Source organism: Mobula birostris, chromosome 21 (genome assembly GCF_030028105.1).
Source record: "Mobula birostris isolate sMobBir1 chromosome 21, sMobBir1.hap1, whole genome shotgun sequence".
NCBI lineage: Eukaryota > Metazoa > Chordata > Chondrichthyes > Myliobatiformes > Myliobatidae > Mobula > Mobula birostris.
Genome location: NC_092390.1, coordinates 66129664 through 66156722, shown reverse-complemented (window position 1 = coordinate 66156722; position 27059 = coordinate 66129664). Strand labels below are relative to the sequence as shown.

General features: G+C 44.3%; 1 protein-coding gene across 1 annotated transcript in view; it reads left to right on the top strand.

The window, feature by feature from the left end:
- Nucleotides 1-27059, top strand: part of cacul1 (CDK2 associated cullin domain 1) — a 164068-nt gene that overhangs the window by 87334 nt on the left and 49675 nt on the right. Inside the window, exon 5 of the mRNA XM_072239633.1 lies at nucleotides 14543-14645. Coding sequence (XP_072095734.1) covers nucleotides 14543-14645 — 103 coding nt within the window. The remainder of the gene's footprint in view (nucleotides 1-14542; nucleotides 14646-27059) is intronic.

Genomic DNA, 27059 nt, shown 5'->3' with positions numbered 1-27059 from the left:
TAAGAATTTTGCATCAGTCTTCACTGTGGAAGACACCAGCAGTATTGTGCAGTTCCAGGAGTTGGGGTCATGAAGTGTGTGAAGTTACCATTACTAGAGAGAGAGCATTCTTGGGAAACTGAAAGGTCTGAAGGTAGATAAGTCACTGGTCCAGATGGTGTAGAGGCCAGGGTTCTGAATGTGGTGGCTGAAGAGATTGTGGAGGCATTAGTAATGATCTTTCAAGTTTCTGGAATGGTTCCAGAAGAATGAAAATTTCAAATGTCACTCCACTCTTCAAGAAGGGAGAGAGGCAGAAGAGAGGAAACTATGTGCCAGTTAGTCTGACCTCAGTGGTTGGGAAGATGTTGGAGTTGATTATTAAGCATGAGGTCTCAGGATACTTGGAGGCAGATGATAAAATAGGCCGTAGTCAGCATGGTTTCCTCAAGGGAAAATTTTGCCTGACATATCTATTGTATTCTTTGAAGAAGTTAACAAGTAGGATAGACAAAGGAGAATTGGTTGATGTTGTGTACTTGGATTTTTAGAAGGCCTTTGGCAAGGTGCCACACATGAGTCTGCTTCACAAACTGAACCCATGGTATTGCAGAAAAAGTTCTAACAGTGGCTGATTGGCAGGAGGCAAAGAGTGGGAATAAAGGGAGCCTTTTCTGGTTGGCTGCCTGTGAATAGTGATGTTCCACAGGGGTCTGTGTTGTGACCAGTTCTTTTTATGTTATACATCAATGGTTTGGATAATGGAATTGATGGTTCTGTTGCAAATTTTGCAGATGATATGAAGATAGGTGAGGGAACAGGTATTTTTGAGGAAGTAGAGAGGCTACAGAAGGACTTAAACAGTTTAGGAGGATGGGCAAAGAAGTGGCAGTTGGAATACAGTGACAGGAAGTATATGGTCATGGACCTTGGTAGAAGAAATGAAAGGGTAGTATTGTCTAAATAGAGGGAAAATACAAAAAACTGAGGTGCAAAGAGACTTGAGAGTCTTTGTGATGGATTCCAAAAATGTTAATTTACAGATTTAGTCTGTGGTGAGAAAGGCAAATGCAATGTTCGCAGTCATTTCAAGAGGACTGGAATATAAAAGCAGAGATGTAATGTTGAGACTTTATATAGTACCGATGAGGCCTCACCTGGAGTATTTTGAGCAGGTTTGGGCCCCTTATTGTAGAAAGGACGTGCTGAAACTGGAGGGTGTTCAAAGGAGGTTCACGGAATTGATTCCAGGATTGAATGGCATGGCATGTCAAGAGTGTTTGATGGCTCTGGGCCTGTATTCACTAGAATTAAAAAAAATGAGGGGTGAAGTCATTGAAATCTATCGAATGGTGAAAGGCCTTGATAGAGTGGATATGGAGGGAACTTTTGTTATGGTAGGAGAGTCTAAGACCAGAGCACAGAGCCTCAGAATAGAGGGGTATCCTTTTAGAATGGAGATGAGGTATTTCTTTACCCAGAGAGTGGTGAATCTGTGGAATTTGTTGCCACAGGCATCTGTGGAGGCCAAGTGTTTATGTATTTTAAGGTAGAGGTTAATAGGTACTTAATTGGTCAAGGCATGAAGGGATAAAGGAAGAAGGCAGGGCATTTTGGGGCTGAGGGGAAAATTTGATAAGCCATGATGAAATGGTGGAGTAGACTCAATGGCTCTTTTGGTCTTATTCTGTACACTGTGTGCATTCAATTATAACACCTTCTGTCCTATGTTCATTACCCTTTCCGATTTTGTCTCCCTGTTACACTGCAACTCACCTCACTGACTACAATTTTGACCTAACATCTGCTTGTCCTTCCTGATGGTCTCATTACACATTGTCTCTGTTTGTATGCCATCTGCCCCATCCTCAGCTCTGTCGTTCAGTTTTCCATTCCCTTGCCAAATTAGGATAAACCCTCCCCAACAGTTTGAGTAAAACAGCCCACAAGGATTTTGGTGGTCCTGAGGTTAAGGTGTAACCTGTCCCTTTTGTACAGGTTATACTTCCCCCAGAAGAGATCCCAGTGATTCATAAACCTGAGCCCCTAATGCCTGTACCAGTTTCTCAGTTACACATTAATTTGCCAAGCCATCCAATTCTTATCCTCACTGGCGCATGACATATGCAGCAATCCCAAGATTATTTTCAGTAGGTCCTGGTTTTCAGCTTTCTACCTAGCTCCCTAAATTCTCTCTTCAGGACCCCCGTCCCACCTTTTCCTACCTATGTCATTGGTGCTATAGTCATAGCCGAAGGATGGTAGTGGGGACGAGCTCCCACTGCAAAACAAATGCTGTTCATGGTGTGTGTCTCAAACTGCCTCTGACAACCAAGTCCAACTCCTGGCCTTCACGTGTGGCATCGTTCTTACGCCTGGCAGAGCTGTTCTCACTGACAGAAGGGGCAAAGGCGGACCACTGGCGCCTTAAAACCAGTTGCTCCGGGCAGATGGGGCTCGTTAGCCATGGACGGTAGCTCATCTAAGAGAGGGAAAACTCCGATTTCAAACCTCCGCAGCTTTGCGGCTATACCCGCTCATGGGAAAGGTTTTGGGAGTAAACCCTGAGGAAAAATCCAGAGTTGGAGTACCGAAGGCAGCTGACTGCTGTACCCAGCACAGGCACGGCAACTCCTGCGATGCTGATGGTACCAAACCATACTGACGTTCGTCGTTCCTTTGGACCTGTCATCAGCATGGTGGGGGCGGGGTGGGTCCCACTGCATGGGCCACAGATGGATCTCCATATCAACTCTGCTCTGGCTTGTGCCCTGGAGAGGCCACTCCAGCTTCGCTTTATAGCGCGGACAAACACGGGATGTAACTATGAAAATGGACAAGGGAAAGCCAGTGGATGTAGTGTACCTGGACTTTCAGAAATCCTTTGATAAAGTCCCACATAGGAGATTAGCGGGCAAAATTAGGGCACATGGTATTGGGGGCAGAGTACTGACATGGATTGAAAATTGGCTGGCTGACAGGAAACAGAGAGTAGTGATTAATGGGTCCCTTTCGGAATGGCAGGCGGTGACCAGTGGGGTACCGCAGGGTTCAGTGCTGGGACCGCAGCTGTTTACAATATTTAGATGAAGGGATTAAAAGTAACATTACCAAATTTGCAGATGACACAAAACTGGGTGGCAGTGTGAAATGTGAGGAGGATGTTATGAGAATGCAGGGTGACTTGGACAGGCTGGGTGAGTGGGCAGATGCATGGCAGATACAGTTTAATGTGGATAAATGTGAGGTTATCCATTTTGGTGGTAAGAACAGGAAGGCAGATTATTATCTAAATGGAGTCAAGTTAGGAAAAGGGGAAGTACAACGAGATCTAGGTGTTCTTGTACATCAGTCACTGAAAGCAAGCATGCAGTGAAGAAAGCTAATGGCATGTTGGCCTTCATAACAAGGGGAATTGAGTATAGGAGCAAAGAGGTCCTTCTGCAGCTGTACAGGGCCCTGGTGAGACCACACCTGGAGTACTGTGTGCAGTTTTGGTCTCCAAATTTGAGGAAGGACATTCTTGCTATTGAGGGAGTACAGCGTAGGTTCACAAGGTTAATTCCCGGGATGGCGGGACTGTCATATGTCGAAAGATTGGAGCGACTGGGCTAGTATACATTGGAATTTAGAAGGCTGAGAGGGGATCTGATTGAAACATATAAGATTATTAAGGGATTGGACACGCTGGAGGCAGGAACCATGTTCCTGCTGATAGGTGAGTCCAAAACCAGAGGCCACAGTTTAAGAATAAGGGGTAGGCCATTGAGAACGGAGTTGAGGAAAAACTTTTTCACCCAGAGAGTGATGGATATGTGGAATGCTCTGCCCTAGAAGGCAGTGGAGGCCAAGTCTCTGGATGTTTTCAAGAAAGAGATGGATAGAGCTCTTAAAGATAGCGGAATCCAAGGTTATGGGGAGAAGGCAGGAACTGGATACTGATTGTGGATGATCAGCCATGATCACAGTGAATGGTGGTGCTGGCTCGAAGGGCCAAATGGCTTACTCCTGCACCTATTGTCTATTGGGAAGCAGCAGTTACTGGTTATGAGTCATAATGCTTGATTGGCATAGAGCATGGTGCCAGGGGTTGCTTCCGACAGTGGGAGAGACCACCGCGTTTCACTGGACAGCTACCGCCGGCCTCAAGCCGGGCAGCCCCCAGCCAATAAGGTGCTGTCCTGCCACAGTCAGCCTTCCTCATTGGCTGCATGGCCATAATGGATTATTCCACCAAGAGTTGACTGTAACTACTGCACCAGACAAGAAAGAAAGCAAATCGAATAAGCAACACGCACAACACACTGGAGGAACTCAGCAGGTCGGGCAGCATCCGTGGAAACGATCAGTCAATGTTTCGGGCCGACACCCTTCATCAGGACTGAAGAGGGAGGGGGCAGGGGCCCTATAAAGAAGGTGGGGGGAGGGTGGGAAGGAGAAGGCTGGTAGGTGCCACGTGAAAAACCAGTAAGGAGAAAGATCAAGGGGTGGGGGAGGAGAAGCAGGGAGGGGATAGGCAGGAAAGGTGAAGAAGGAATAGGGGAAAGCACAATGGGTAGTAGAAGGAGGCAGAACCATGAGGGAGGTGATAGGCAGCTGGAGGAGGGGGCAGAGTGAAACAGGGATGGGGGAAGGGAGGGGGAGGGAATTACCGGAAGTTGGAGAATTCATTGTTCATGCCAGGGGGCTGGAGACTACCCAGATGGTATATGAGGTGTTGCTCCTCCAACCTGAGTTTAACCTCATCATGGCAGTAGAGGAGGCCATGTATGGACATATCCGAATGGGAATGTGAAGCAGAGTTGAAGTGGGTGGCAACTGGGAGATCCTGTCTGTTGTGGTGGACAGAGCGGAGGTGCACCACAAAGCGGTCCCCCAATCTGCGTCAAGTTTCACCGATGTAGAGGAGGCCGCACCGGGAGCACCGGATGCAATAGATGACCCCAACAGACTCACAGGTGAAGTGTTGCCTCACCTGGAAGGACTGTTTGGGGCCCTGAATGGTGGCAAGAGAGGAGGTGTAGGGACAGGTGTAGCACTTACACTTACAGGGATAAGTGCCGGGTGGGAGATCCGTGGGGAGGGACGGGTGGACCAGGGAGTCGCGGAGGGAACGATCCCTGCGGAAAGGGGTGGAGAGGGAAAGATGTGCTTGGTGGTGGGATCCTGTTGAAGGTGGCGGAAGTTGCGGAGGATAATGTGCTGGATCCGGAGGCTAGTGGGGTGGTAGGTGAGGACAAGGGGAACTCTGTCCCTGTTGTGGTGGCGGGAGGATAGGGTGAGGGCCAAAGTGTGGGAGATGGAGGAGATGCGGGTGAGGGTATCATTGATGATGGCAGAAGGGAAACCATGATCCTTAAAGAAAGAGGACATTTGAGATGTCCTGGAACGGAAAGCCTCATCCTGGGAGCAGATGTGGTGGAGACGGAGGAACTGAGAATAGGGAATAGCATTTTTGCATGTGGCAGGGTGGGAAGAGGTATAGTTGAGGTAGTTATGAGAATAAGTGGGCTTATAGAAGATGTCAGTGGACAGTCTGTCTCCAGCGATGGAGACCGAGATCGAGAAAAGGGGGAGAGGAGTCCGAGATAGACCAAGTGAATTTGAGGGCTGGGTGGAAGTTAGAGGTAAGGTTAATGAAACTGATGAGCTCAGCATGGGTGCAGGAAGCAGCACCAATGTAGTCGTCAATGTACCAAAGGAAAAGTTGGGAAGCAGTACCAGTATAGGTACTCACTCGCTCCAGCGGGCAAATCGAATAAGACAACACCCCTCAAGTTGGGATGTTGGAATGTCCACACAGTGATGACTGGACTTGACCAAAACCTCAAGGATATTGAAGATGCACAAAAAACAGTGGTCATTAACCATGAGCTACTAAGGCTCAAGGTAGATATAGCTACCCTACAAGAAGCACGTTTGGCAGATTCAGGTATACTGAAGAAAAGGGACTACACATTTTTCTGGCAGGGAAAGAACCAAGATGAGCCCCACGAGCATGGAGTGGGTTTTGCCGTTAGGAACTCCTTGTTTCAAATGGTGGAGCCACCAGAAAATGGATCAGAGCGACTTATGACTCCGCTTACACACCAGTCATGGCCCAGTATCTCTCGTCACTGTGTATGCCCCTACCTTGAACTCCACCTCTGAGGCAAAAGACATGTTCTACGACAAATTAGAAGCTGTTGTCAGGAATATTCGCAGTGATGAGAATCTCGTTCTCCTTGGTGACTTCAGCGCCAGAGTGGGAGCCGATAACGATTCCTGGCTGTTGTGTCTTGACCACTTCGGAATTGGCAAAATAAATGACAGTGGACAACGTCTCCTGGAGTTCTCCTATCATGGCCTGTGTGTAACTAACTCCTACTTTCAGACGAAATTGCAGCACACGGTCTCATGGCGACATCCACGGTCTAAACACTGGCACCAACTGGACATGATCATCACCAGGCGCTCTTTCATCAACCCCTCGTACCACAGTGCAGACTGCAATACGGATCATGCTTTAGTATGCTGCAAGATCAAACCACATCCGAGGAAAATCTATCACTCCAAACAAACTGGAAAACCTTGCATCAACACAACAGAGATGAAACAGTCAGAAAAGTTTGACCAGTTTGCCAAGTCAGTACAGGGTGCTATGACTACCTCCTCACAAGGAGATACTGCAACAGAACAATGGTCATACCTCCGCGACATCATCCACGAATCAGCACTCTCTATCTTTTGAACATAGACCACAAAGAGCAGTGACTGGTTTGAGACAAAGTCCAACATCATGACTCCTGTCATCGAAGCCAAGTGTGCAGCTCTCACAGACTACAAGTGCTCACCATCCGACCAAACACTCCAGGCACTTAGAGCTGCTAGAAGCAAAGTGCAACAGACTGCAAGGCAGTGCGCAAATGAGTACTGGCTCCAGCTGAGTGAGGACATTCAGACAGCAGCTGTGACAGGCAACATCAGATCGAGGTATGATGGTATCAAGAAGGCCCTTGGCCCATCGCAGAGCAAGACAGCACCCCTGAAGTCATCCAGCGGTGAAATAATCACCGATAAAAGCAAGCAGTTGGAATGCTGGGTAGAACACTACTCTGAGCTCTACTCGTGGGAAAATGTTGTTGTTAGCTATGCCATTGATTGTCTACCAGTTATGGATGAACTCGACTCCGAACCAACCATTGAGGACCTCAGCAAGGCAATTGACAGTCTGGTCCCAGGGAAAGCTCCTGGCAATGATGGGATTCCTCCAGACCTGATCAAACACTGCAAGAGCTCACTCCTCCAACCTTTACACGAGGTCCTCTGTCAGTGCTGGAAGGAAGGAGCCGTACCACAGGATATGCACGACTCCAAAATTGTCACTTTGTACAAGAACGAGTGATAGGAGCGAGTGCAACAACTACAGGGGTATCTCCCTCCTGAGTATCGTCGGCAAAGTCTTTGCTTGTGTAACTCTGGCACGTCTACAAACTCTGGCAGAATAGGTCTACCCTGAGTCCCAATGTGGGTTTCGTGCAAGGAGATCAACTGTCAACATGATTTTCTCACTCCGTTAACTCCGGGAAAAGTGCAGGGAACAACAGAAACCCCGCTATGTCACTTTCATCGACTTGACCAAGGCATTCGACCTTGTCAGCAGGGATGGGCTGTTTCAGATTCTCCTCAAAACCGGCTGTCCTCCGAAACTCCAAAGTATCATCAAGTCATTCCATGACGACATGAGGGTTACTGTTCAGTACAATGGCAGCTCATAGAACCCTTCGCTATTCGTAGTGGAGTCAAACAAGGATGCGTGTTGGCCCCAACATTATTCAGCATCTTCTTTCTGCTATTGAAGCACGTGTTTCGGACGTCGACAGAAGGCATCTACATGCACACCAGGTCAGATGGGTGGCTGTTCAACCCTGCGTGCCTGAGAGCAAGAACAAAGGTACGAAAGATCTTAATAAGTGACATGCTCTTTTCCGATGACGCTGCTATAACCTCGCACACCAAACCGCAACTACAAACTCTCATGGACCGCTTCTGTAAGGCATGCAAGGACTTCGGGCTTACCATCAGCCTAAAGAAAACAAATGTCCTTGCCCAGAACGTAATGGAGACACCAGTCATTACCATCGACAATTACGATCTAGAAGTGGTCCATGAGTTCACATGCTTGGGGTCGACCATTAGCAACGTTCTCTCCCTTGATGCTGAAATCAATAAGCGTATCGGCAAAGCAGCATTGACCCTTGCTCAACTCTCCTCGTGGGTCTGGGAGAATCCGAAACTCGCTACAAAGACTAAGACTGCTCTGTACAGTGCATGCATTATCAGCACCCTCCTGTATGGTAGTGAGACTTGGACCATCTGCTCTAAGCAGGAGAGGAAACTCAATAGTTTTCACCTGCACAGCCTTCGCCGCATCCTCGGCATCACCTGGAGAGACAAAGTCCCAAACTCTGAGGTCCTGTCCCGCGCTGGACTTCCCACAATGTTCATGCTTTTAAGACAACACAGACTGTGCTGGCTGGGCCACGTCCATCGTATGAAGGATGGTAGACTGCCAAAGGACACCCTCTACAGAGAACTAGCAACAGGCAGGAGGAACGTTGGTAGACCCCAGCTTCGCTTCAAGGACCTCTGCAAGCGCGACATGAAAGCCTTAAAAATCAACACAGTGCTAGGAGGATACAGCAGATGACTGCAACAAATGGCGAGGTGCTCTTCAGCAACACCTAGAGCAAGGCGAAAGAGTGATCCTGAGTCAGTTTGAGGAGCGGAGAGCACAGCAGACAGTGGACAACAATTCCATGACGTAACACATGCAGCAACTGTGGCAGAGCCTGCTGTTCCAGGATTGGCCTCAATAGCCACAGTCGACGCTGCGCAACGAACCAGTGACTACCAGAGGTGCAGTATCCATGGTCGACCACGACTGACGGAGGTCACACAGACACACCTTTAGTGCCAATATGTACCAAGACATCTGGCTGCTCACCCTCCCCCCTTCAGAATCCCATGGACCCAATCTGAGACATCCTTGACCCTGGCACCTGGGAGGCAACATACCATCCGGCTGTCTCTATCACGCCCACAGAATCTTGTCTCTGTTTCTCTTGCTCTGGATTCCCCTATCACTACTGCAGCCATCTTCTCTCCTCTTCCCTTCTGAGTTACTACACCAGACTCAGTGCTGAAGACCCAGTCCCTGTAGCTTCCCCCAATGATCAGCCCCTTAACACTATCCAAAGCAGCATACGTATTATTGAGGGGAATGGCCACAAGGACAATATTGTTCAACTCTTTGATCCCATGTAATATCAGATCATTGTTAGTTTGTAGAATAGAGTGAGTATTGCAGGACTACTGACTTGCAGTTTAAATCTCTTTTAAGACAATGTGTTTTTCCTGCATTCCCAAGTAGAAGGTTATTGTGATTTTGAGACAGTCAGAAGTGTGATATTCAACAATTTGCAAATTACAGTGAACTGTTCATTGTAACGTCTTTTGTAAGAAGTTGGAATTTGAGCTTATTTTTTTCCTCCATTTATAGTTTTGCTTGACTTATGAGCTCTTTATTGTACCTCACTCCAAACTGACACAAACACGAGGAATTCTGCAGATGCTGGAAATTCAAGCAACACACATCAAAGTTGCTGGTGAATGCAGCAGGCCAGGCAGCATCTCTAGGAAGAGGTACAGTCGACGTTTCGGGCCGAGACCCTTCGTCAGGACTAACTGAAGGAAGAGCTAATAAGAGATAGTAAAGAATCTCTTACTAGCTCTTCCTTCAGTTAGTCCTGACGAAGGGTCTGGGCCCGAAACGTCGACTGTACCTCTTCCTAGAGATGCTGCCTGGCCTGCTGCAGTCACCAAACTGACACAATCCTTCTTTTGCCTGTCAGTGCCGAATCCAAATACTGCAGCGGCTACAAGCTCTAGTAAACCTTTCAGTCTGCAAGGCTCAGAAAAAAAAAGTACTTGTTGATTATTTCAGATTGCTTGCAATTGATTTGGATCTTGAAGTCTTCATCTGTAGTGCAGTTTTAAAATCCTTTTGCTCTATTCCTTTCTTTGCTCAAACATAATGTGCTTCAAAGGCAAAGGTGTCAAATTTTATTACAAAAATGCAAATATTCTGTAAAGTAACATGAACTGTATTCTGATGGTCCATAAAATGTACAGGCATCGAAGCCCGATTTCAAAGTAAATTTTATTATCAAAATACATATATGTCACCATGTACAACCTTGAGATTCATCACCTTTTTGGTATACACAGCAAATCTATAGAAAAATAATTATTAACAGAATCAATGAAAGACCGCCCAATTAGAGTGTTCAACCAAAGTACAGAAGCAATAAACTGTGCAATGCAAGAAGAAGAAACAATAATAATAAATAAATAAACAATAAATATCGAGAACATGAGATGAAGAAGTCCTTGAAAGTGAGATCATTGGTTGTGGGAAAGTTTCAATGATGGAGCAAGTGAGGTTGAGTGAAGGTATCCCTTTTGGTTGAAGAGTCTGATAGCTGAGGGCTAATAACTGTTCCTGAACCTAGTGGCGTGAGTCTTGAGGCTCCTGTACCACCTTCCAGCAGGAAGAGAACATGACCTGGGTGGTGGGGATCCCTGAAGATGGATGCTGCTTTGCTGCGACAGTGTTTCATGTAGATGTGTTCAATAGTTGGGAGAGTTGAAGTTCCATTCAAAGGCATTGGTATTTTCATACCAGGCTATGATGCAGCCTGTCAATTTACTTTCCACTGCACATCTCTAGGTTTATCAGAGTTTTAAGTGTCATGCTGAGTCTCCACAAACTTCTAAGAAAATAGAGGCACTGCTTTGTTTTCTTTGTAATTGCATTTACGTGTTGCCCCGGATAGGTTGTCCAAAATAATAATACCTAGGAATTTAAAGCCGCTAACCCACTCCACCTCTGATCCTCCAATGAGATTTTTGGAGTTCTTACGGATATCTGGGAACAAGATGGCCCGGATGCATTTGTCAAATTTTTGAACTACAGTACGTTAACAGACTGGTAGAACTGGCACCCTACCTTGTGCTTTTTAAAAAAAGAATTTGTAGTACTGAGTAGTCAAAAGGAAGGAAATGTTTAAAGAACTAATGAAGAAACTATTGCTGATAGGATAATTTGATACCACTATTTGATGTTGAAGAAAGTCCCCTGAAGTCAAGTATGAAAATCTTTCTCTTTGCTAGGTCTTTAAAAGTCTGTTGTTAATGTGACAATGGAGAGGTCATATGATTTCATATAGCCAGTCATTAGTTAGGCACCCATTATCTTATGTGCACCTACGTTAATTTTCCTACAAATTGTTTAAATCTTCTGCAGTACAATAGGGCATGTTCTAGTAGAATAGCAGAATAGGGTCAAAGAGTTCAATGTCTAAACACAATCATGTACCTTTAATTAATCACATCAAGATGTTTCATCTGTGTTATGATACAGGTAAATTAATTCTGGATGTTTGAAATCTAGAATTATACAGTAGGAATTCATTTAGTTTTAGTCTTTTAATCTTTGTGTAGTGTGAAGTCTTTCACACCCATTCTTGGGCTTTATCAGAATTCTAATCAAAGTAAAATTTATTATCAGAGTACATTCATGTCACCACATACAACCCTGAGACTCTTATTCTGTGGGCATACTTTACAAATCTATAGAATAGTAACTGTAAACAGGACCAATGGACAGCAAACTGTGCAAATACAGATACAATTAAATAGCAACAAATAACAGCATAAAATAAGATAAATGAATCCTTAAATGAGTGTAGTTATCTCCTTTTGTTCAAAAGCCTGATGGTTGAGGGGTAGTAACTGTTCTGGAACCTGGTGAGGCACTTGTACCTTCTATCTGCTGGCAGCAACGAGAAACAGGCATCTATATACTACTGAAACTCTCATGCTCTGCCTGTCTGTTTGTGGCCTCCAGTCAGCGCAAACACTACATTACAGCGACACATTTTTTGGCTAAATCAAATTAAAATGTGCTAAATTACAGAATGCAGGCAAAGTTCAGGGTTATATATTTGTATAAAATTGCTTATTCACCAAAAATCAACAGGCTGGCTTTCACCCAAGAGCTGATTGGCCACCATGGTAATCGGGACGCGACAGCCCAACACATGCGCACAGCCAGCCTCAGCAGCGACACCTACTGGAGCAAAAGGGCAGGGCAGCTCTATCTTGAGGGCACAAAATACTCTGCAGATGCTGGGGTCAAAGCAACACCCACAACACGCTGGAGGAACTCAGCAGGTTGGGCAGCATCCGTGGAAAAGAACAGTCAATGTTTTGGCCAGAACCCTTCGCCAGGACTGAAGAGAGAGGGGGAAGAGACCCTATAAATAAGGTGGGGTGAGGTTGGGAAGGAGAAAGCTGGTAGGTGCCAGGTGAAAAACCAGTAAGGGGAAAGATAAAGGGTGGCGGAGGGGAAGCCAGGAAGGGATAGGTAGGAAAGGGGAAGAAGGAATAGGGGAAAGCACAATGGGTAGTAGAAGGAGGCAGAACCATGAGGGAAGTGATAGGCAGCTGGGGGAGGGGGCAGAGTGAAACTGGGATGGGGGAAGGGAGGGGGAGGGATTTTGAGGGGTCACGTTCTGCTAATAAACTGAGGTTTACAAAGCAAAGCAATACCAATAGTATTCAGGAAAATTTAATGTTCATTCTGCTCATATCAGACTGCACTACCCTTCTCTCAAAGGGTGCCCCAACGGGTCAGCCCTTTGTCTAGTTTAATTTAGATTTGCTGAATGGATGGGAGGGTTTTACCCATGATGTACTGGGCCAAATCCATTAGCTTTTGTAGGATTTTCCATTCAGGCATTGGTGTCCCGTACAGGCTGTAATGCAGCCAGTCAGCATACTTTCTATAAAGTTATAGCTATAATTTGTGCAGGAATGTTGAATCTAAGTTGTTAAAGGTGTAACATAGTTTTGGCAAATGGGAAAGCAGATTCAAATTTCATATCTACACAAGCAAAATTATTTTCATTGTATAAAAATTCAAATGTTTCTTTAATGAGAACCTGGCTCTTTACATCTAGTAAGCTTGCCGCACATCTGAGCAAAGAAATTTGTCGTTTTCTCCCAGGCACCAGAGAAGATTTGGGAAGTTCCTGTTTAGTTGAACCTGCAAAGTCCCCTTCAACAACTTGGGATTTGTTTACAAGATTTAAGTATATTCCACAGATTAGTCAAGCAAAGCCAAAGACCTTGGAGCAGAATTAGGCCATTTAGCCAATCGACTCTGTTCTGCCATTCCATTATGGCTGATTTATTATCCCTTTCAACCCCATTCTCCTGCCTTTTCCTTGTAACCTTTGATGCCCTGATATAATTTTCAGATCCTGGATATAATTAAAACTCTTAGCTAACATTCTAGTCTCTTTGCCCAACACTATGGTAAGACAGGATGGTGGAGATTGCCACGGTAGTGTAGCGGTTAGCGTGACGGTATTACAGCTCGGTATTGGAGTTCAAAGTTCAATTCTGGAGTCATCTGTAAGGAGGCTGTACGTCTTAACCATGGTATGTGTGGGATTTTATAGCTTCTCCAATTTCCTCCCATAATCCAAAGACGTACTGGTTAGTAGGTTTATAAAATGTCCTGTGATTAGGCTGGGTTAAATCAGGGCTCATTGGGCAGCACAACTCGAAGGGCTGGAAAGGCCTGTTCTGTACTCTGTAATAAATAAAATGACAAACTCATATCAGAATGTTCAGTATTTGCTCTGCATCTTGCATATCTAATGCCTTCACATCGAACAAAGCTAAAGAAACATCATGCTAAATATCTACTGGTCACTCAACCTATGAGTCAATACATTGAATGCCTTTTCTGGATGGTATTGGGGAAATGAGTACAAAACTTGAAGAGCTGTGGAGTTAATCACTGTTATTATTGGCCAAACTGTTGTTCATGGGCAATAGAATGGACTGGCATAAAGTAGTGAGGCAATTAAAGGAAGCAAATGCCTGCTTGACTTATGTCACTGCTGCCATCAGGAAGGAGGTGCAGGAGCCTCAGGACTCTCACCACCAGGTTCAGGAACAGTTATTACCACTCAACCATTAGGCTCTTGAATCAGAGTGGATAACTTCACTTGCCCCATCACTGAACTGTTCCTACAACCTATGGACTCACTTTCAAGGACTCTTCATTTCATGTTCTTGATATTTATTTCTTATTTATTTATTATTATTATTATTTCTTTTTCCTTTTGTATTTGCACACTGTTGTCTTTTGCACATTGATTATCTGCCCATTCTATTGAGTGCAGTCTTTCATTGATTCTGTTTTGGTTCTTGGATTTTCTGAGTGTGCCTGCAAGAAAATAAATCTCTGGCTCTATGTACCGTGTTAATAAATTTACTTTGAACTTTCATAAATCAATGGCTAGAAAGTCATGCAGAAAATTCCAGAACTTCTAAAATGTATGCCAGTTATAAGAAGTCAGAGGCCCATATTAATGAGCCACTTTCAAAATTGCTCTTTTTACTTATAACATTGAATCCTGCTGACAACTTTTTTCTCACTTTGCAGAACAAATTTTACATTGAAACCAAACTTAACAGAGATTTGAGAGATGACCTCATAAAATTGTTTACAGAACAGGTTGCAGAAAAGCATGTTCCTACCTTAATGCGTAAGTAGTGTTGATAATTCTTGTATCTTTGTTTTAGGTTAATTCTAAAGGCACTTCAGAGTTGTGCTTGCCAAGACACATTAATACTACTTGTGGGATTTGCATCAATTTGAAGTACTACCTTGTTTAAAAAAACAGATACTTCAGTTTATGTAATCACTTGTATTTGTTTGCTTCACTTCTTTCATTAGAATCAGAATTAGGTTCATTATCATCGATATTTGTCATGAAATTTATTGTTTTGTGGAAGCAGTACTGTGCAAGGTATAAAAATTACTATGCTACAAAAGTAGGTTATATATGAAAAAGAAAACTAGTTAGTGAGCTTTCACTTGACCTGGCTTCCATCTTACCATTTGGATTCCTTCTCTAAAGCAAAACTGCAGTTCATTTAGCGTGTGGAAGCAGCTTTTATACCTTTATTTAGATCTAAAAGATTAGCTGTATGTTTGCTATTGTGACAAAAATTATCTAACTTTCACTGTAAATTAAAGGCAAAATGGATATCTTCCAGAGAGCAGGAGATGTAGTCAGTATTTCAAAAATGGATTTGGGTCAGTATTGTATTTGGCACTGAATGTAAAATATTGTATGCTGGCAAAAATAAGTCAGTAGTGAAAGGTTTAGCAGTGGTATTGGATAGTTTGAGAGGAAATAATAGCTTGACAATACTAGTCACATTAGAAAGCTATTATGATGAGGTTGAAAAACTAAGTACAATATCAGAATTGTTGAAAAAATGTCTTTAGTGGTTCTGCTAAGAGCTTAAAAATAAAGCAACCAAGTTTGGAGTGCACAATTTTGTCCATTACATTTCAGAAGAGAAATGCCTGTATTAAAGACAATATAGAGAAAAGATGGACAGAAGTGGTTCTTTCGAAAAGAAAACTAGGATACAGTCTACAGTCCATTGAGGATGTGTTAACAAAATATGTATTGATAAATGTAGCTGAATTATTATGCACAAATTAAGTGAAAACATGTATACTTTTGCCATATAAACATATGAAATAATTTGGCAAATGTGGTAGATTGATTGTCCTGCATCTTCAAGCTCCAGTAAGATTTGGCTGCAAGGCAGGGGGGCATTAATGTTGTAAAGATGACCACTGGAGTGAATTGACCCTTTCCTTGGTTGCCTGGTGTATTAATTTGTCTGAGACAGTTACACTGTGCCTACAACTTGGAAGCTTGAGTTCAATATTCTGCTTAATATAGGATGGTATTTTAATGTACCAGTGAGGAGATACTAAATGATAAAGAAGTGTAATCAATTGAATGAGACTTCAATTTGCAGGTGGTTGTTTGGTTTAATAGTTCAGATGGATGTTAAAGATCCCAGAGGGCAATGCATTCTCATTTTCAACTCCAAATTTCACTTCAGTTTCTGGAAAAGTCTTTAATCTTGTAGGATCATAAAAAATGTATGACAGAAATAGCTAACGTGTCTGTGTGGTGAAGAAAGAGCCATTTTAATTCTATTTTCTAGTACTAAATCCTGCAGGTCACTATCATCTCAAGTTGGCAGGGTGGTATTGTTTCAAGAATTACCCCTTGTAACAATGATCGATGAAGCACAAAGAGATCTGTACTTACTGACAAGTACCTTTATTGTTTAAACTGACAAGTACATGGATTCATATACTAAATACCTTGTGTGCACACCCACTAAGTATCCCTGACTCTCCTGAATAGTCAAAGAATAGTGAAGGTATTACCCGGGCAAAGGAGTCTGTGCTGACCAGGCATTCCTCATAGTCCTGATTCATTTGCCACGTGTTCCACGCAGGATCGCTCATGCTTGTGTCTGCGATGGTTATTCTTCAGAGTTGCCGCTGCCAGCACACAGGAAGCATCCATTCCTATCAATTCAAATATTGCATTCCAGTGTCATTGGCCACAGGTCATGTGTCTGACCTTTAACACCTTGTTATTGGCCCTGCTCCAAGCCATCTTCCCAGCAAGTGACAATCGATAATTTATGGCTGTTTGTTCTTAATCAGCAATGAGCTCAAATCACTCCAGGCAGGCACCAACCCCAACATTTACAGGTCTGTATGATATATCCAATCAAAGAACATCTCACAGATAACTTCTTATTTGGAATTGATCTCCAGTCCAGCAGATTACCTGAGGAATCATTGTCTCTTTTTTAAAACATTGATCAAGCCCAGCATGTCAAGCTCACAAAATGGAGAACAGTGTCTCTTCACAAAATGGCAGCCTCCATCCCCAAGCACACGACAAGAAGAAAGACAATTAATCTGTCTGCTTCCACGGTCCTTGATTCATTCAAATTCACTGATTTGTAGACTGTCGTTCTTTCTGGCTAACATCTCCCTCCTCTTAGGATCACTATCCTCCTCTATTCTGTTGATTACCCATAGGATTGCCATGGATCCCCAGCAGATGTGCTGCACTTACATTATAACATTTACTTATTAAATTCATACAATTCTTATACCAGTCACCGTTTTCTCGATATTACAAAAATCTTTTACCTTTTGCATAATTTCAGCCTTCCATCTTCTAACTTGATACCCATTAAACAGTACAATTATCAGTATAGATAAAATTAGCAGTACAGCAGCATGTCATATTATCCTCACTCGTGGATGTGTTTGAACAATTTGATCCCCAATTCCAAATCTTATCCCAAAAGTCTGAGTCACTCAATATTTAATTTGCCTTATCAACATGCATCTTAATAACTTTTGTATGTTTAGTCCATTGATGGATTATCTCATTTGCCTCCTCCATAATGTGTGTCTAGTCTGCAGTCAAATGAGGAATCAGTGGCAATAGAACATAGAATAGTACAGCACAGTACAGGCCCTTCGGCCCACAATGTTGTGCTGACCCTTAAACCCTGCCTCCCATATAAGCCCCCACCTTAGATTCCTCCATATACCTGTCTAGTAGTCTCTTAAACTTCACTGGTGTATCTGCCTCCACCACTGACTCAGGCAGTGCATTCCACGCACCAACCACTCTCTGAGTAAAAAACCTTCCTCTAATATCCCCCTTGAATTTCCCACCCCTTACCTTAAAGCCATGTTCTCTTGTATTGAACAGTGGTGCCCTGGGGAAGAGGCACTGGCTATCCACTCTATCTATTCCTCTTATTATCTTGTACACCTCTATCATGTCTCCTCTCCAAAGAGTAAAGCCCTAGCTCCCTTAATCTCTGATCATAATGCATACTTTCTAAACCAGGCAGCATCCTGGTAAATCTCCTCTGTACCCTTTCCAATGCTTCCACATCCTTCCTATAGTGAGGTGACCAGAACTGGACACAGTACTCCAAGTGTGGCCTAACCAGAGTTTTATAGAGCTGCATCATTACATCGCGACTCTTAAACTCTATCCCTCGACTTATGAAAGCTAACACCCCATAACCTTTCTTAACTACCCTATCCACCTGTGAGGCAACTTTCAGGGATCTGTGGACATGTACCCCCAGATCCCTCTGCTTCTCCACACTACCAAGTATCCTGCCATTTACTTTGTACTCTGCCTTGGAGTTTGTCCTTCCAAAGTGTACCACCTCACAGTTCTCTAGGTTGAACTCCATCTGCCACTTCTCAGCCCACTTCTGCATCGTATCAATGTCTCTCTGCAATCTTCGACAATCCTCTACACTATCTACAACACCACCAACCTTTGTGTCGTCTGCAAACTTGCCAACCCACCCTTCTACCCCCACATCCAGGTCATTAATAAAAATCACAAAAAGTAGAGGTCCCAGAACAGATCCTTGTGGGAAACCACTAGTCACAATCCTCCAATCTGAATGTACTTCCTCCACCACCACCCTCTGCCTTCTGCAGGCAAACCAATTCTGAATCCACCTGGCCAAACTTCCCTAGATCCCATGCCTTCTAACTTTCTGAATAAGCCTACCGTGTGGAACCTTGTCAATTGCCTTACTAAAATCCATATAGATCATATCCACTGCACTACCCTCATCTATATGCCTGGTCACCTCCTCAAAGAACTCTATCAGGCTTGTTAGACATGATTTGCCTTTTACAAAGCCATGCTGACTGTCCCTGATCAGACCATGATTCTCTAAATGCCTATAGATCCTATCTCTAAGAATCTTTTCCAACAGCTTTCCCACCACAGACGTAAGACTCACTGGTCTATAATTACCCGGACTATCCCTACTACCTTTTTTGAACAAGGGAACAACATTCACCTCCCTCCAATCCTCCGGTACCATTCCCATGGACAACGAGGACATAAAGATCCTAGCCAGAGGCTCAGCAATCTCTTCTCTCGCCTCGTGGAGCAGCCTGGGGAATATTCCGTCAGGCCCCGGGGACTTATCTGTCCTAATGTATTTTATCAACTCCAACACTTCCTCTCCCTTAATATCAACATGCTCCGGAACATTAACCTCACTCATATTGTCCTCACCATCATCAAGTTCCCTCTCATTGGTGAATACCGAAGAGAAGTATTCATTGAGGACCTCGCTCACTTCCACAGCCTCCAGGCACATCTTCCCACCTTTATCTCTAATCGGTTCTACCTTCACTCCTGTCATCCTTTTTTTCTTCACATAATTGAAGAATGCCTTGGGTTTTCCTTTACCCTACTCGCCAAGGCCTTCTCATGCCCCCTTCTTGCTCTTCTCAGCCCCTTCTTAAGCTCCTTTCTTGCTTCCCTATATTCCTCAATAGACCCATCTGATCCTTGCTTCCTAAACCTCATGTATGCTGCCTTCTTCCACCTGACTAGATTTTCCACCTCACTTGTCACCCATGGTTCCTTCACCCTACCATTCTTTATCTTCCTCACCGGGACAAATTTATCCCTTACATCCCGCAAGAGATCTCTAAACATGGACCACATGTCCATAGTACATTTCTCTGCAAAAACATCATCCCAATTCACACCCGCAAGTTATAGCCTTATAGCCTCATAATTTGCCTTTCCCCAATTAAAAATTTTCCTGTCTTCTCTGATTCTGTTCTTTTCCCTGATAATGCCAAAGGCCAGGGAGCGGTGGTCAATGTCCCCCAGATGCTCACCCACTGAGAGGTCTGTGACCTGACCCGGTTCATTACCTAGTACTAGATCTAGTATGGCATTCCCCCTGGTCAGCCTGTCCACATACTGTGACAGGAATCCCTCCTGGACACACTTAACAAATTCTGTCCCATCTAAACCCTTGGAACTAATCAATATTAGGGAAGTTAAAGTCACCCATGATAACAACCCTGTTATTTTTGCACCTTTCTAAAATCTGCCTCCCAATTTGCTCCTCTGTATCTCTGCTGCTACCAGGGGGCCTATAGAATACCCCCAGTAGAGTAACTGCTCCCTTCCTGTTCCTGACTTCCACCCATATTGACTCAAAAGAGGATCCTGCTACATTACCCACCCTTTCTGTAGCTGTAATAGTATCCCTGACCAGTAATGCCACCCCTCCTCCTCTTTTTCTGCCCTCTCTATCCCTTTTAAAGCACTGAAATCCAGGAATATTGAGAATCCATTCCTGCCCTGGTGCCAGCCAAGTCTCTGTAATGGCCACTACATCATAATTCCATGTATGTATTCAAGCTCTCAGTACACACATTTCAGCCCTTCTACCTTACTACCTTTACACCCTTTTTTCTGCTTCTCTTTCCTCAAAGCCTCTCTGTATGTTAGATCTGGCTTTACTCCATGAACTTCTTTCATTGCTCTATCGCTCTGGGTCCCATCCCCCTCGGAAATTAGTTTAAACCCTCCCGAACCATGCTAGCAAACCTACCTGCAAGGATATTGCTCCCCCTCGAGTTCGGGTGCAACCCATCCAATCTGTACAGGTCCCACCTTCCCCAGAAGAGATCCCAATGATCAAAAAATCTAAACCCCTGCTCCCTGCACCAACTCCTCAGCCATGCATTCAACTGCCATCTCCTCCAATTCTTACCATCTCTGTCACGTAGCACTGGCATCAATCCTGAGAACGTCACCCTTGAGGTCCTGTTCTTCAGCCTTCTGCTTAATTCCTGAAACTCACACTTCAGGACCTCATCCCTCTTCCTGCCTATGTCGTTGGCCCCAACATGTATCACGACTTCTGGTTGCTTTCCCTCTCGTACCAGGATGTCGTGCACCCGGTCAGAGACATCCTGGACCCTGGCACCCGGGAGGCAACAAACCATGCGGGTGTCCTTCTCACGTCCACAAAATCTTCTGTCTGCTCCCCTGACTATAGAGTCTCCAATGACGACAGCTCTCCTCTTCTCCGTCCCACTCTTCTGCACCACAGGGTCAGACTCAGTGCCGGAGGCCCTGCCACCGTGGCTCACACCTGGTCGGTCGTCCCCGCCGACAGTATCCAGGACGGTAAACTTATTATTCAGGGGAATGGCTACAGGGGTGCTCTGCACTACCTGTCTGCTCACCTTCACTTTCCCCCCTCTGACTGTCACCCAACGACCTGCTTCCAACAGCCTAGGTGTGACTACCTCCCTGTAGCTCTCATCTATGACTGCCTCATTCTCCCTTATGAGTCGAAGTAACAACGTAGTCCCACAAATATCGATCCGTATCAGTTCGTTGGACTGCAGGGTTCTTCTCTGGCACCTTCTCCACTGCCGGTTGAGGCAAAGTTCATCCTCTAATAGTCAAGTTTAAAGTCACATCCCCAATTGTGACTTTCCAAAAGACACTCTTTCCATCCCTTGGTACAACACATGGCTGCTGTTGCTGTATAACCCGTTCATCTCACCAGTGCATATTGCAGAAGAGAATCTTTATTCACAGGCAAAATAGACAACAAACAATTCTCATAAGCATTGAAACCACAATCCAGAAGTTTCTGTCTAGTCATCCCTTCTGGACAAGCCCAGTAGTTTCCTCCTTGATGACATACTGATAAATTTTTTCCTTTCCGGTACCATTCATAACAATAGAATGTTTTGGTGGGTTGCTTAAGGATCTCCTAGTATTCTCATAATATTTACCCACATTGTGAGATCTTTTCAAGGAGAAAGTTAAATTATTTCCATGATGGGGAATGTGAAATACTGTACCAACATAAAACCTCCCTTTACCATCATCACAAGTACACAGTACTCTGTTGGTTAGTGTAAGACTTCTAATGGAGTCTAATTATCCCAATGATGGAGGTCGGTGACCAGTGGTGTGCCTCAGGGATCTGTTTGTGATTTTTATAAATGACCTGGATGAGGAAGTGGAGGGATGGGTTAGTAAATTTACTGATGACACAAAGGTTGGCGGTGTTGTGGATAGTGTGGAGGGCTGTCAGAGGTTACAGTGGGACATTGATAGGATGCAAAACTGGGCTGAGAAGTGGCAGATGGAGTTCAACCCAGATAAGTGTGGGTTAGGGTTAGGGTGAGGTGGTTCATTTTGGTAGATCAAATGTGAAGGCAAAATATAGTATTAATGGTAAGACTCTTGGCAGTGAGGAAGATCAGAGGAATCTTGGGGTCCGAGTCCATACGACACTGAAACCTGGTTGGCTGTGTGGTTACGAAGGCATATGGTGCATTGGCCTTCATCAACCGTGGGACTGAGTTCAAGAGCCGAGAGGTAATACTACAGCTATATTGGACTCTGGTCAGACCCCACTTGGAGTACTGTGCTCAGTTCTGGACACCTCACTACAGGAAGGATGTGGAAACCATAGAAAGGGTGCAGAGAAGATTTACAAGGATGTTGCCTGGATTGGGGAGCATGCCTCATGAGAATAGGTTGAGTCAACTCAGCCTTTTTTCCTTGGAGTGGCAGAGGATGAGAGGTGACCTTATAGAGGTGTATAAGATGATGAGAGGTATTGATCATGTGGATAGTCTGAAGATTTTTCCCAGGGCTGAAATGGCTAACACGAGGGGGCACAGTTTTAAGGTGCTTAGAAGGAGGTACAAAAGAGATGTCGGGGTAAGTTTTTTATGCAGAGAGTGGTGAGTGCGTGGAATGGGCTGCCAGCGACGGTGGTGGAGGCGGATACAATAGGGTCTTTTAGGAGACTCTTGGATAGGTACATGGAGTTTAGAAAATTAGCCTTAGGTAATTTCTAAGTAAGTACATGTTCAGCACAGCATTGTGGGCCGAAGGGCTTGTATTGTGCTTTCGGTTTTCTATGTTTCTAACATGACACAAGGGAACCTCTTTTGCAACCCATTCTATTATTTGTTTATCTGATATCCAATTTGGTACTTGATGCGCATCAAGTTGTAATAAATTTGTATCAATCATGGCGAGCAGCCAACTGGTATATGTAGCATAGATCTCCGCTTTATGAGTTCCCTTAGATAGAGTACAGAGGACACACCCCCCTCCATATACATGGAGAGGTAGTGGAAAGTGTGGAAAACCTAAAGTTCCTTGGAGTGATGTTGTCAAAACAGCTGAAGTGGACCATCAACACCTTGCTGCTTGTAAAAAAAGGCAGAACAAAGACTCTTCTTCCTCAGAAAGCTGAAATAGGCCAAACTCCCACAAAAGCTGTTGCTTAATTTCTACAGAAGCACAATTGAAACCATCCTGACCAGCAGCGCCACCGTGTGGTATACCAGCTGCACGGCCGCTGAGCGACAAGACCTGCATCGCGTGGTGAAGGCAGCCCGGCGAGTTGTCAGGATGGAGCTCCCAGGACTGGACACCATCTATTCCAGCAGACTCAGGAGGAAAGCAATCAGCATAACCAGAGACACCACACACCCCGGCCACTCCCTGTTTGACCCGCTGCCGGCCAGCAAAAGGATCAGGACACAAAAACCCAGAACAAATAGACTGAGGAACAGCTTCTATCCCAGAGCTGTGGCCTCCATCACACCACTCCCACAGAACAATGACTGAAACTGTGAGCACACACATGCACACACAAGGACTCAAATACTTGCACTAACGGCACTTTGTGCATTACTGTGATATTTTGGTGCTGCTGAAACTTATTTTCTGTTACTTATCTATTTAATACTGTTTTTCTAATACTGTCTTGTTTTTATCTACCGCTTTATTTAACTGCCTGAGAGGAAGCCAAAGAGAGTTTCATTGTACCGATGTATAATGACAATAAAGATCATTCAATTCAATTCAATTCAGTATGAGGTCTGTGCAGTCGGTTATCAAATTGGTTGTATTCTGAAGGGGTTTCAGAAAGTTAGTGAATCCGGTGTTACTTGTGATGCACTCTGAACAATTTGACTAGTTTGCATTTGATCCCAGTGTAAGGGGGTTTTGACTTTTATGTTACTGCAGAGGCTAATTAAAATGGCGTCGTTGGTATGTTAATCTGGGGAATGCGGCTTTGTTGTGTTAAACGCTGAAAAAGTTTGCGCTAGCAGCTTGTTTTTTCTTTAGAGTGTGATAAGAGAGTGCTATTAACCAATTGGGATAGTTGTTATAGTTTTGGTATATTTGAAGATACTATATGCGCGGGGTTTTGGGGCAGAAGGCGGGAGAGCGAGACAGAGGATGGATGAGGTGCTGTGAATCCGCTAACGGGGTCGGACCCTGAGCGGGACGTTCAGCGAGGAGACGGAGATGGACTTGTGTGGAGCGTCTGGTCGACCACCGTTGTTGGTCCCAGGCGGCTGGTCAAGGTGGTCCGAGGGGGTCGCAGGATGAAGAAGAAGGTCCTTGAGCTCCAACGGTTTTTGTGCACGAAGAGATTGAACTTTGATAAGTGTGGCGCCTTTTATTTTCCTTTTATATTTTATTCTCTTTTAATTATATAGTTCCAGTAATATCTATAAACTATATATCATTTAATTGCATCTGGTGTATTGTCTGTTATTTGGGTGGGGTGGGGTACCTCACACAGCATCCACACAAACGAATTACCCAGTTTGCCGGGGCCGAGGCTGTTCCCCTAGACGACAGCGAGCCGAGCGACCCTGAGGATGGCCAGGGGGGGCTACACCAATAATTTTCTCCAGTAATGTCCAGCATTTTCAGCTGAAGAGATTGCATCTGATTTTCCATTTTTGCTCTATCTAAGGTATTGACTGTTGCTACCCCTGATGCGTAACCTATTCCCACTAATTCCAATAGTCCTCTCTTCCGTCTATTTTTGATTGGCCTAAACTCACTCCTGCTTAGTTGTCTCCCAAGAAGTGAGTAAATAATCTTTTTGTTGTAGGTGAGCACCATTCAGACACCATTACTTCATTTAAATTAAAAATTACCTGCACATGCTGTTACCCTGGTACCAAAGTGATAAACTCCCCTGTATCTTCTAACACTAATCTTACCCCATTTGTGTTACGCTGAGTCTCACTACATTTAGGCTCTGGTGCAGTTTTAGTTAATTGGGGTTGTAGAGTGGCCAATTTCCTATTAGTTTTGAAAAACTCTGAATGAAACTGATGTTGAACCTGAAAAAACCAGTGATGTTGTGGAGATGGAACTGGACTCTCTGACGGTGATGTCTGAAAAGAGGATGCTGTCCAAGTTGCATGCCATCTTGGACAATGTCTCCCAACTGGTTGGCCACAGGAGTACATTTAGCCAGAGACTTATTCTACCGAGATGCAACACTGAGCGTCATAGGAAGTCATTCCTGCCTGTGGCCATCAAACTTTACAACTCCTCCCTTGGAGGGTCAGACACCCTGAGCCAATAGGCTGGTTCTGGACTTATGTACTGTGCAACTGTAACGAAAACCAATTTCCCTCGGGATCAATAAAGTATGACTATGACTATGACTAACCTGGGCCCTGACAGAAACTCTTACCTGTGTCCCTTAGTGTCCTTTACATTCTGCTCTCCCCATTCTGCTTTCCTCCTGTGGACAATTTATAACTATAGAAACAACCTTCGAGAAACGCTTGATGTGGCCACCCCAATCGATATATCTCTTGTGTAGATCACTACCCCACTCAATTTCCATAATTTCTCCATGGCCATCATCACCTGAAGTTTGCTTAATAATTAGGCTTATATGCCAACTAATAATTATCCCCTCTGGGTTACTGAACAATGTCACCTCTAAAATTTTACTACATACAAATTGTAACCTTGTACCCTCTGGAATATTTAATGTTTTATCCACACACATCAAACCATCTGCCCCAGCATAATACAAATTCAGGTCTTCTATTTCTCCCACATGTGCCCATATTACCCATGTCTGTTGAGAAAATTTGTTTTTGATCACCGAATGCTCTTCATATAACAAAGTCGTTCCTGATATGTTTGTCCACTGTAATGTTTCTTAAGCCCCAGTCATAGTTAATTCCATCACAATAAAATACATTATTCTCTTCATGTGAAATTAAATCTGTAACACAAGGGTAATATCTGCTCTTATTTCCAGTTTCAGTCTTAAATTACTTTGTCCATATTTTCTATCTGTTTTTCTAACCCATCCAATTCAGGCTCCCAATTATCTTTGGACTCAAGCCATCCGTCTTTTCTCACCCAGTTTTGTTTCAGAATAGGGGAGGCGGCAACCAATGTATTTCTTCTTTATTTTCTTTACAAAACTCCCCTGATTCTCAGACTGAGAAAATGTAAAAAAAAAACCCTCTTTGGTCAGATCTGTTACCGTCTTAACATAGAACAGTACAGCACAGAACAGGCCCTTCGGCCCACGATGTTGAGCCGACCATTAAACCCTGCCTCCCATATAACCCCCCCACCTTAAATTCCTCCATGTACCTGTCTAGTAGTCTCTTAAATTTCACTAGTGTATCTGCCTCCACCACTGACTCAGGCAGTGTATTCCACGCACCAACCACTCTCTGAGTAAAAAAACCTTCCTCTAATATCCCCCTTGAACTTCCCACCCCTTACCTTAAAGCCATGTCCTCTTGTATTGAGCAGTGGTGCCCTGGGGAAGAGGCGCTGGCTATCTACTCTATCTATTCCTCTTAATATCTTGTATACCTCTATCATGTCTGCTCTCATCCTCCTTCTCTCCTGAGAGTAAAGCCCTAGCTTCCTTAATCACTGATCATAATGTATACTCTCTAAACCAGGCAGCATCCTGGTAAATCTCCTCTGTACTCTTTCCAATGCTTCCACATCCTTCCTATAATGAGGCGACCAGAACTGGACACAGTACTCCAAGTGTGGCCTGACCACAGTTTTATAGAGCTGCATCATTACATCGCGACTCTTAAACTCTATCCCTCGACTTATGAAAGCTAACACCCCATAAGCTTTCTTAACTACCCTATTTACCTGTGAGGCAACTTTCAGGGATCTGTGGACATGTACCCCCAGATTCCTCTGCTCCTCCACACTACCAAGTATCCTACCATTTACTTTGTACTCTGCTTTGGAGTTTGTCCTTCCAAAGTGTACCACCTCACACTTCTTCAGGTTGAACTCCATCTGCCACTTCTCAGCCCACTTCTGCATCCTATCAATGTCTCTCTGCAGTCTTTGACAATCCTGTACACTATCTACAACACCACCAACCTTTGTGTCATCTGCAAA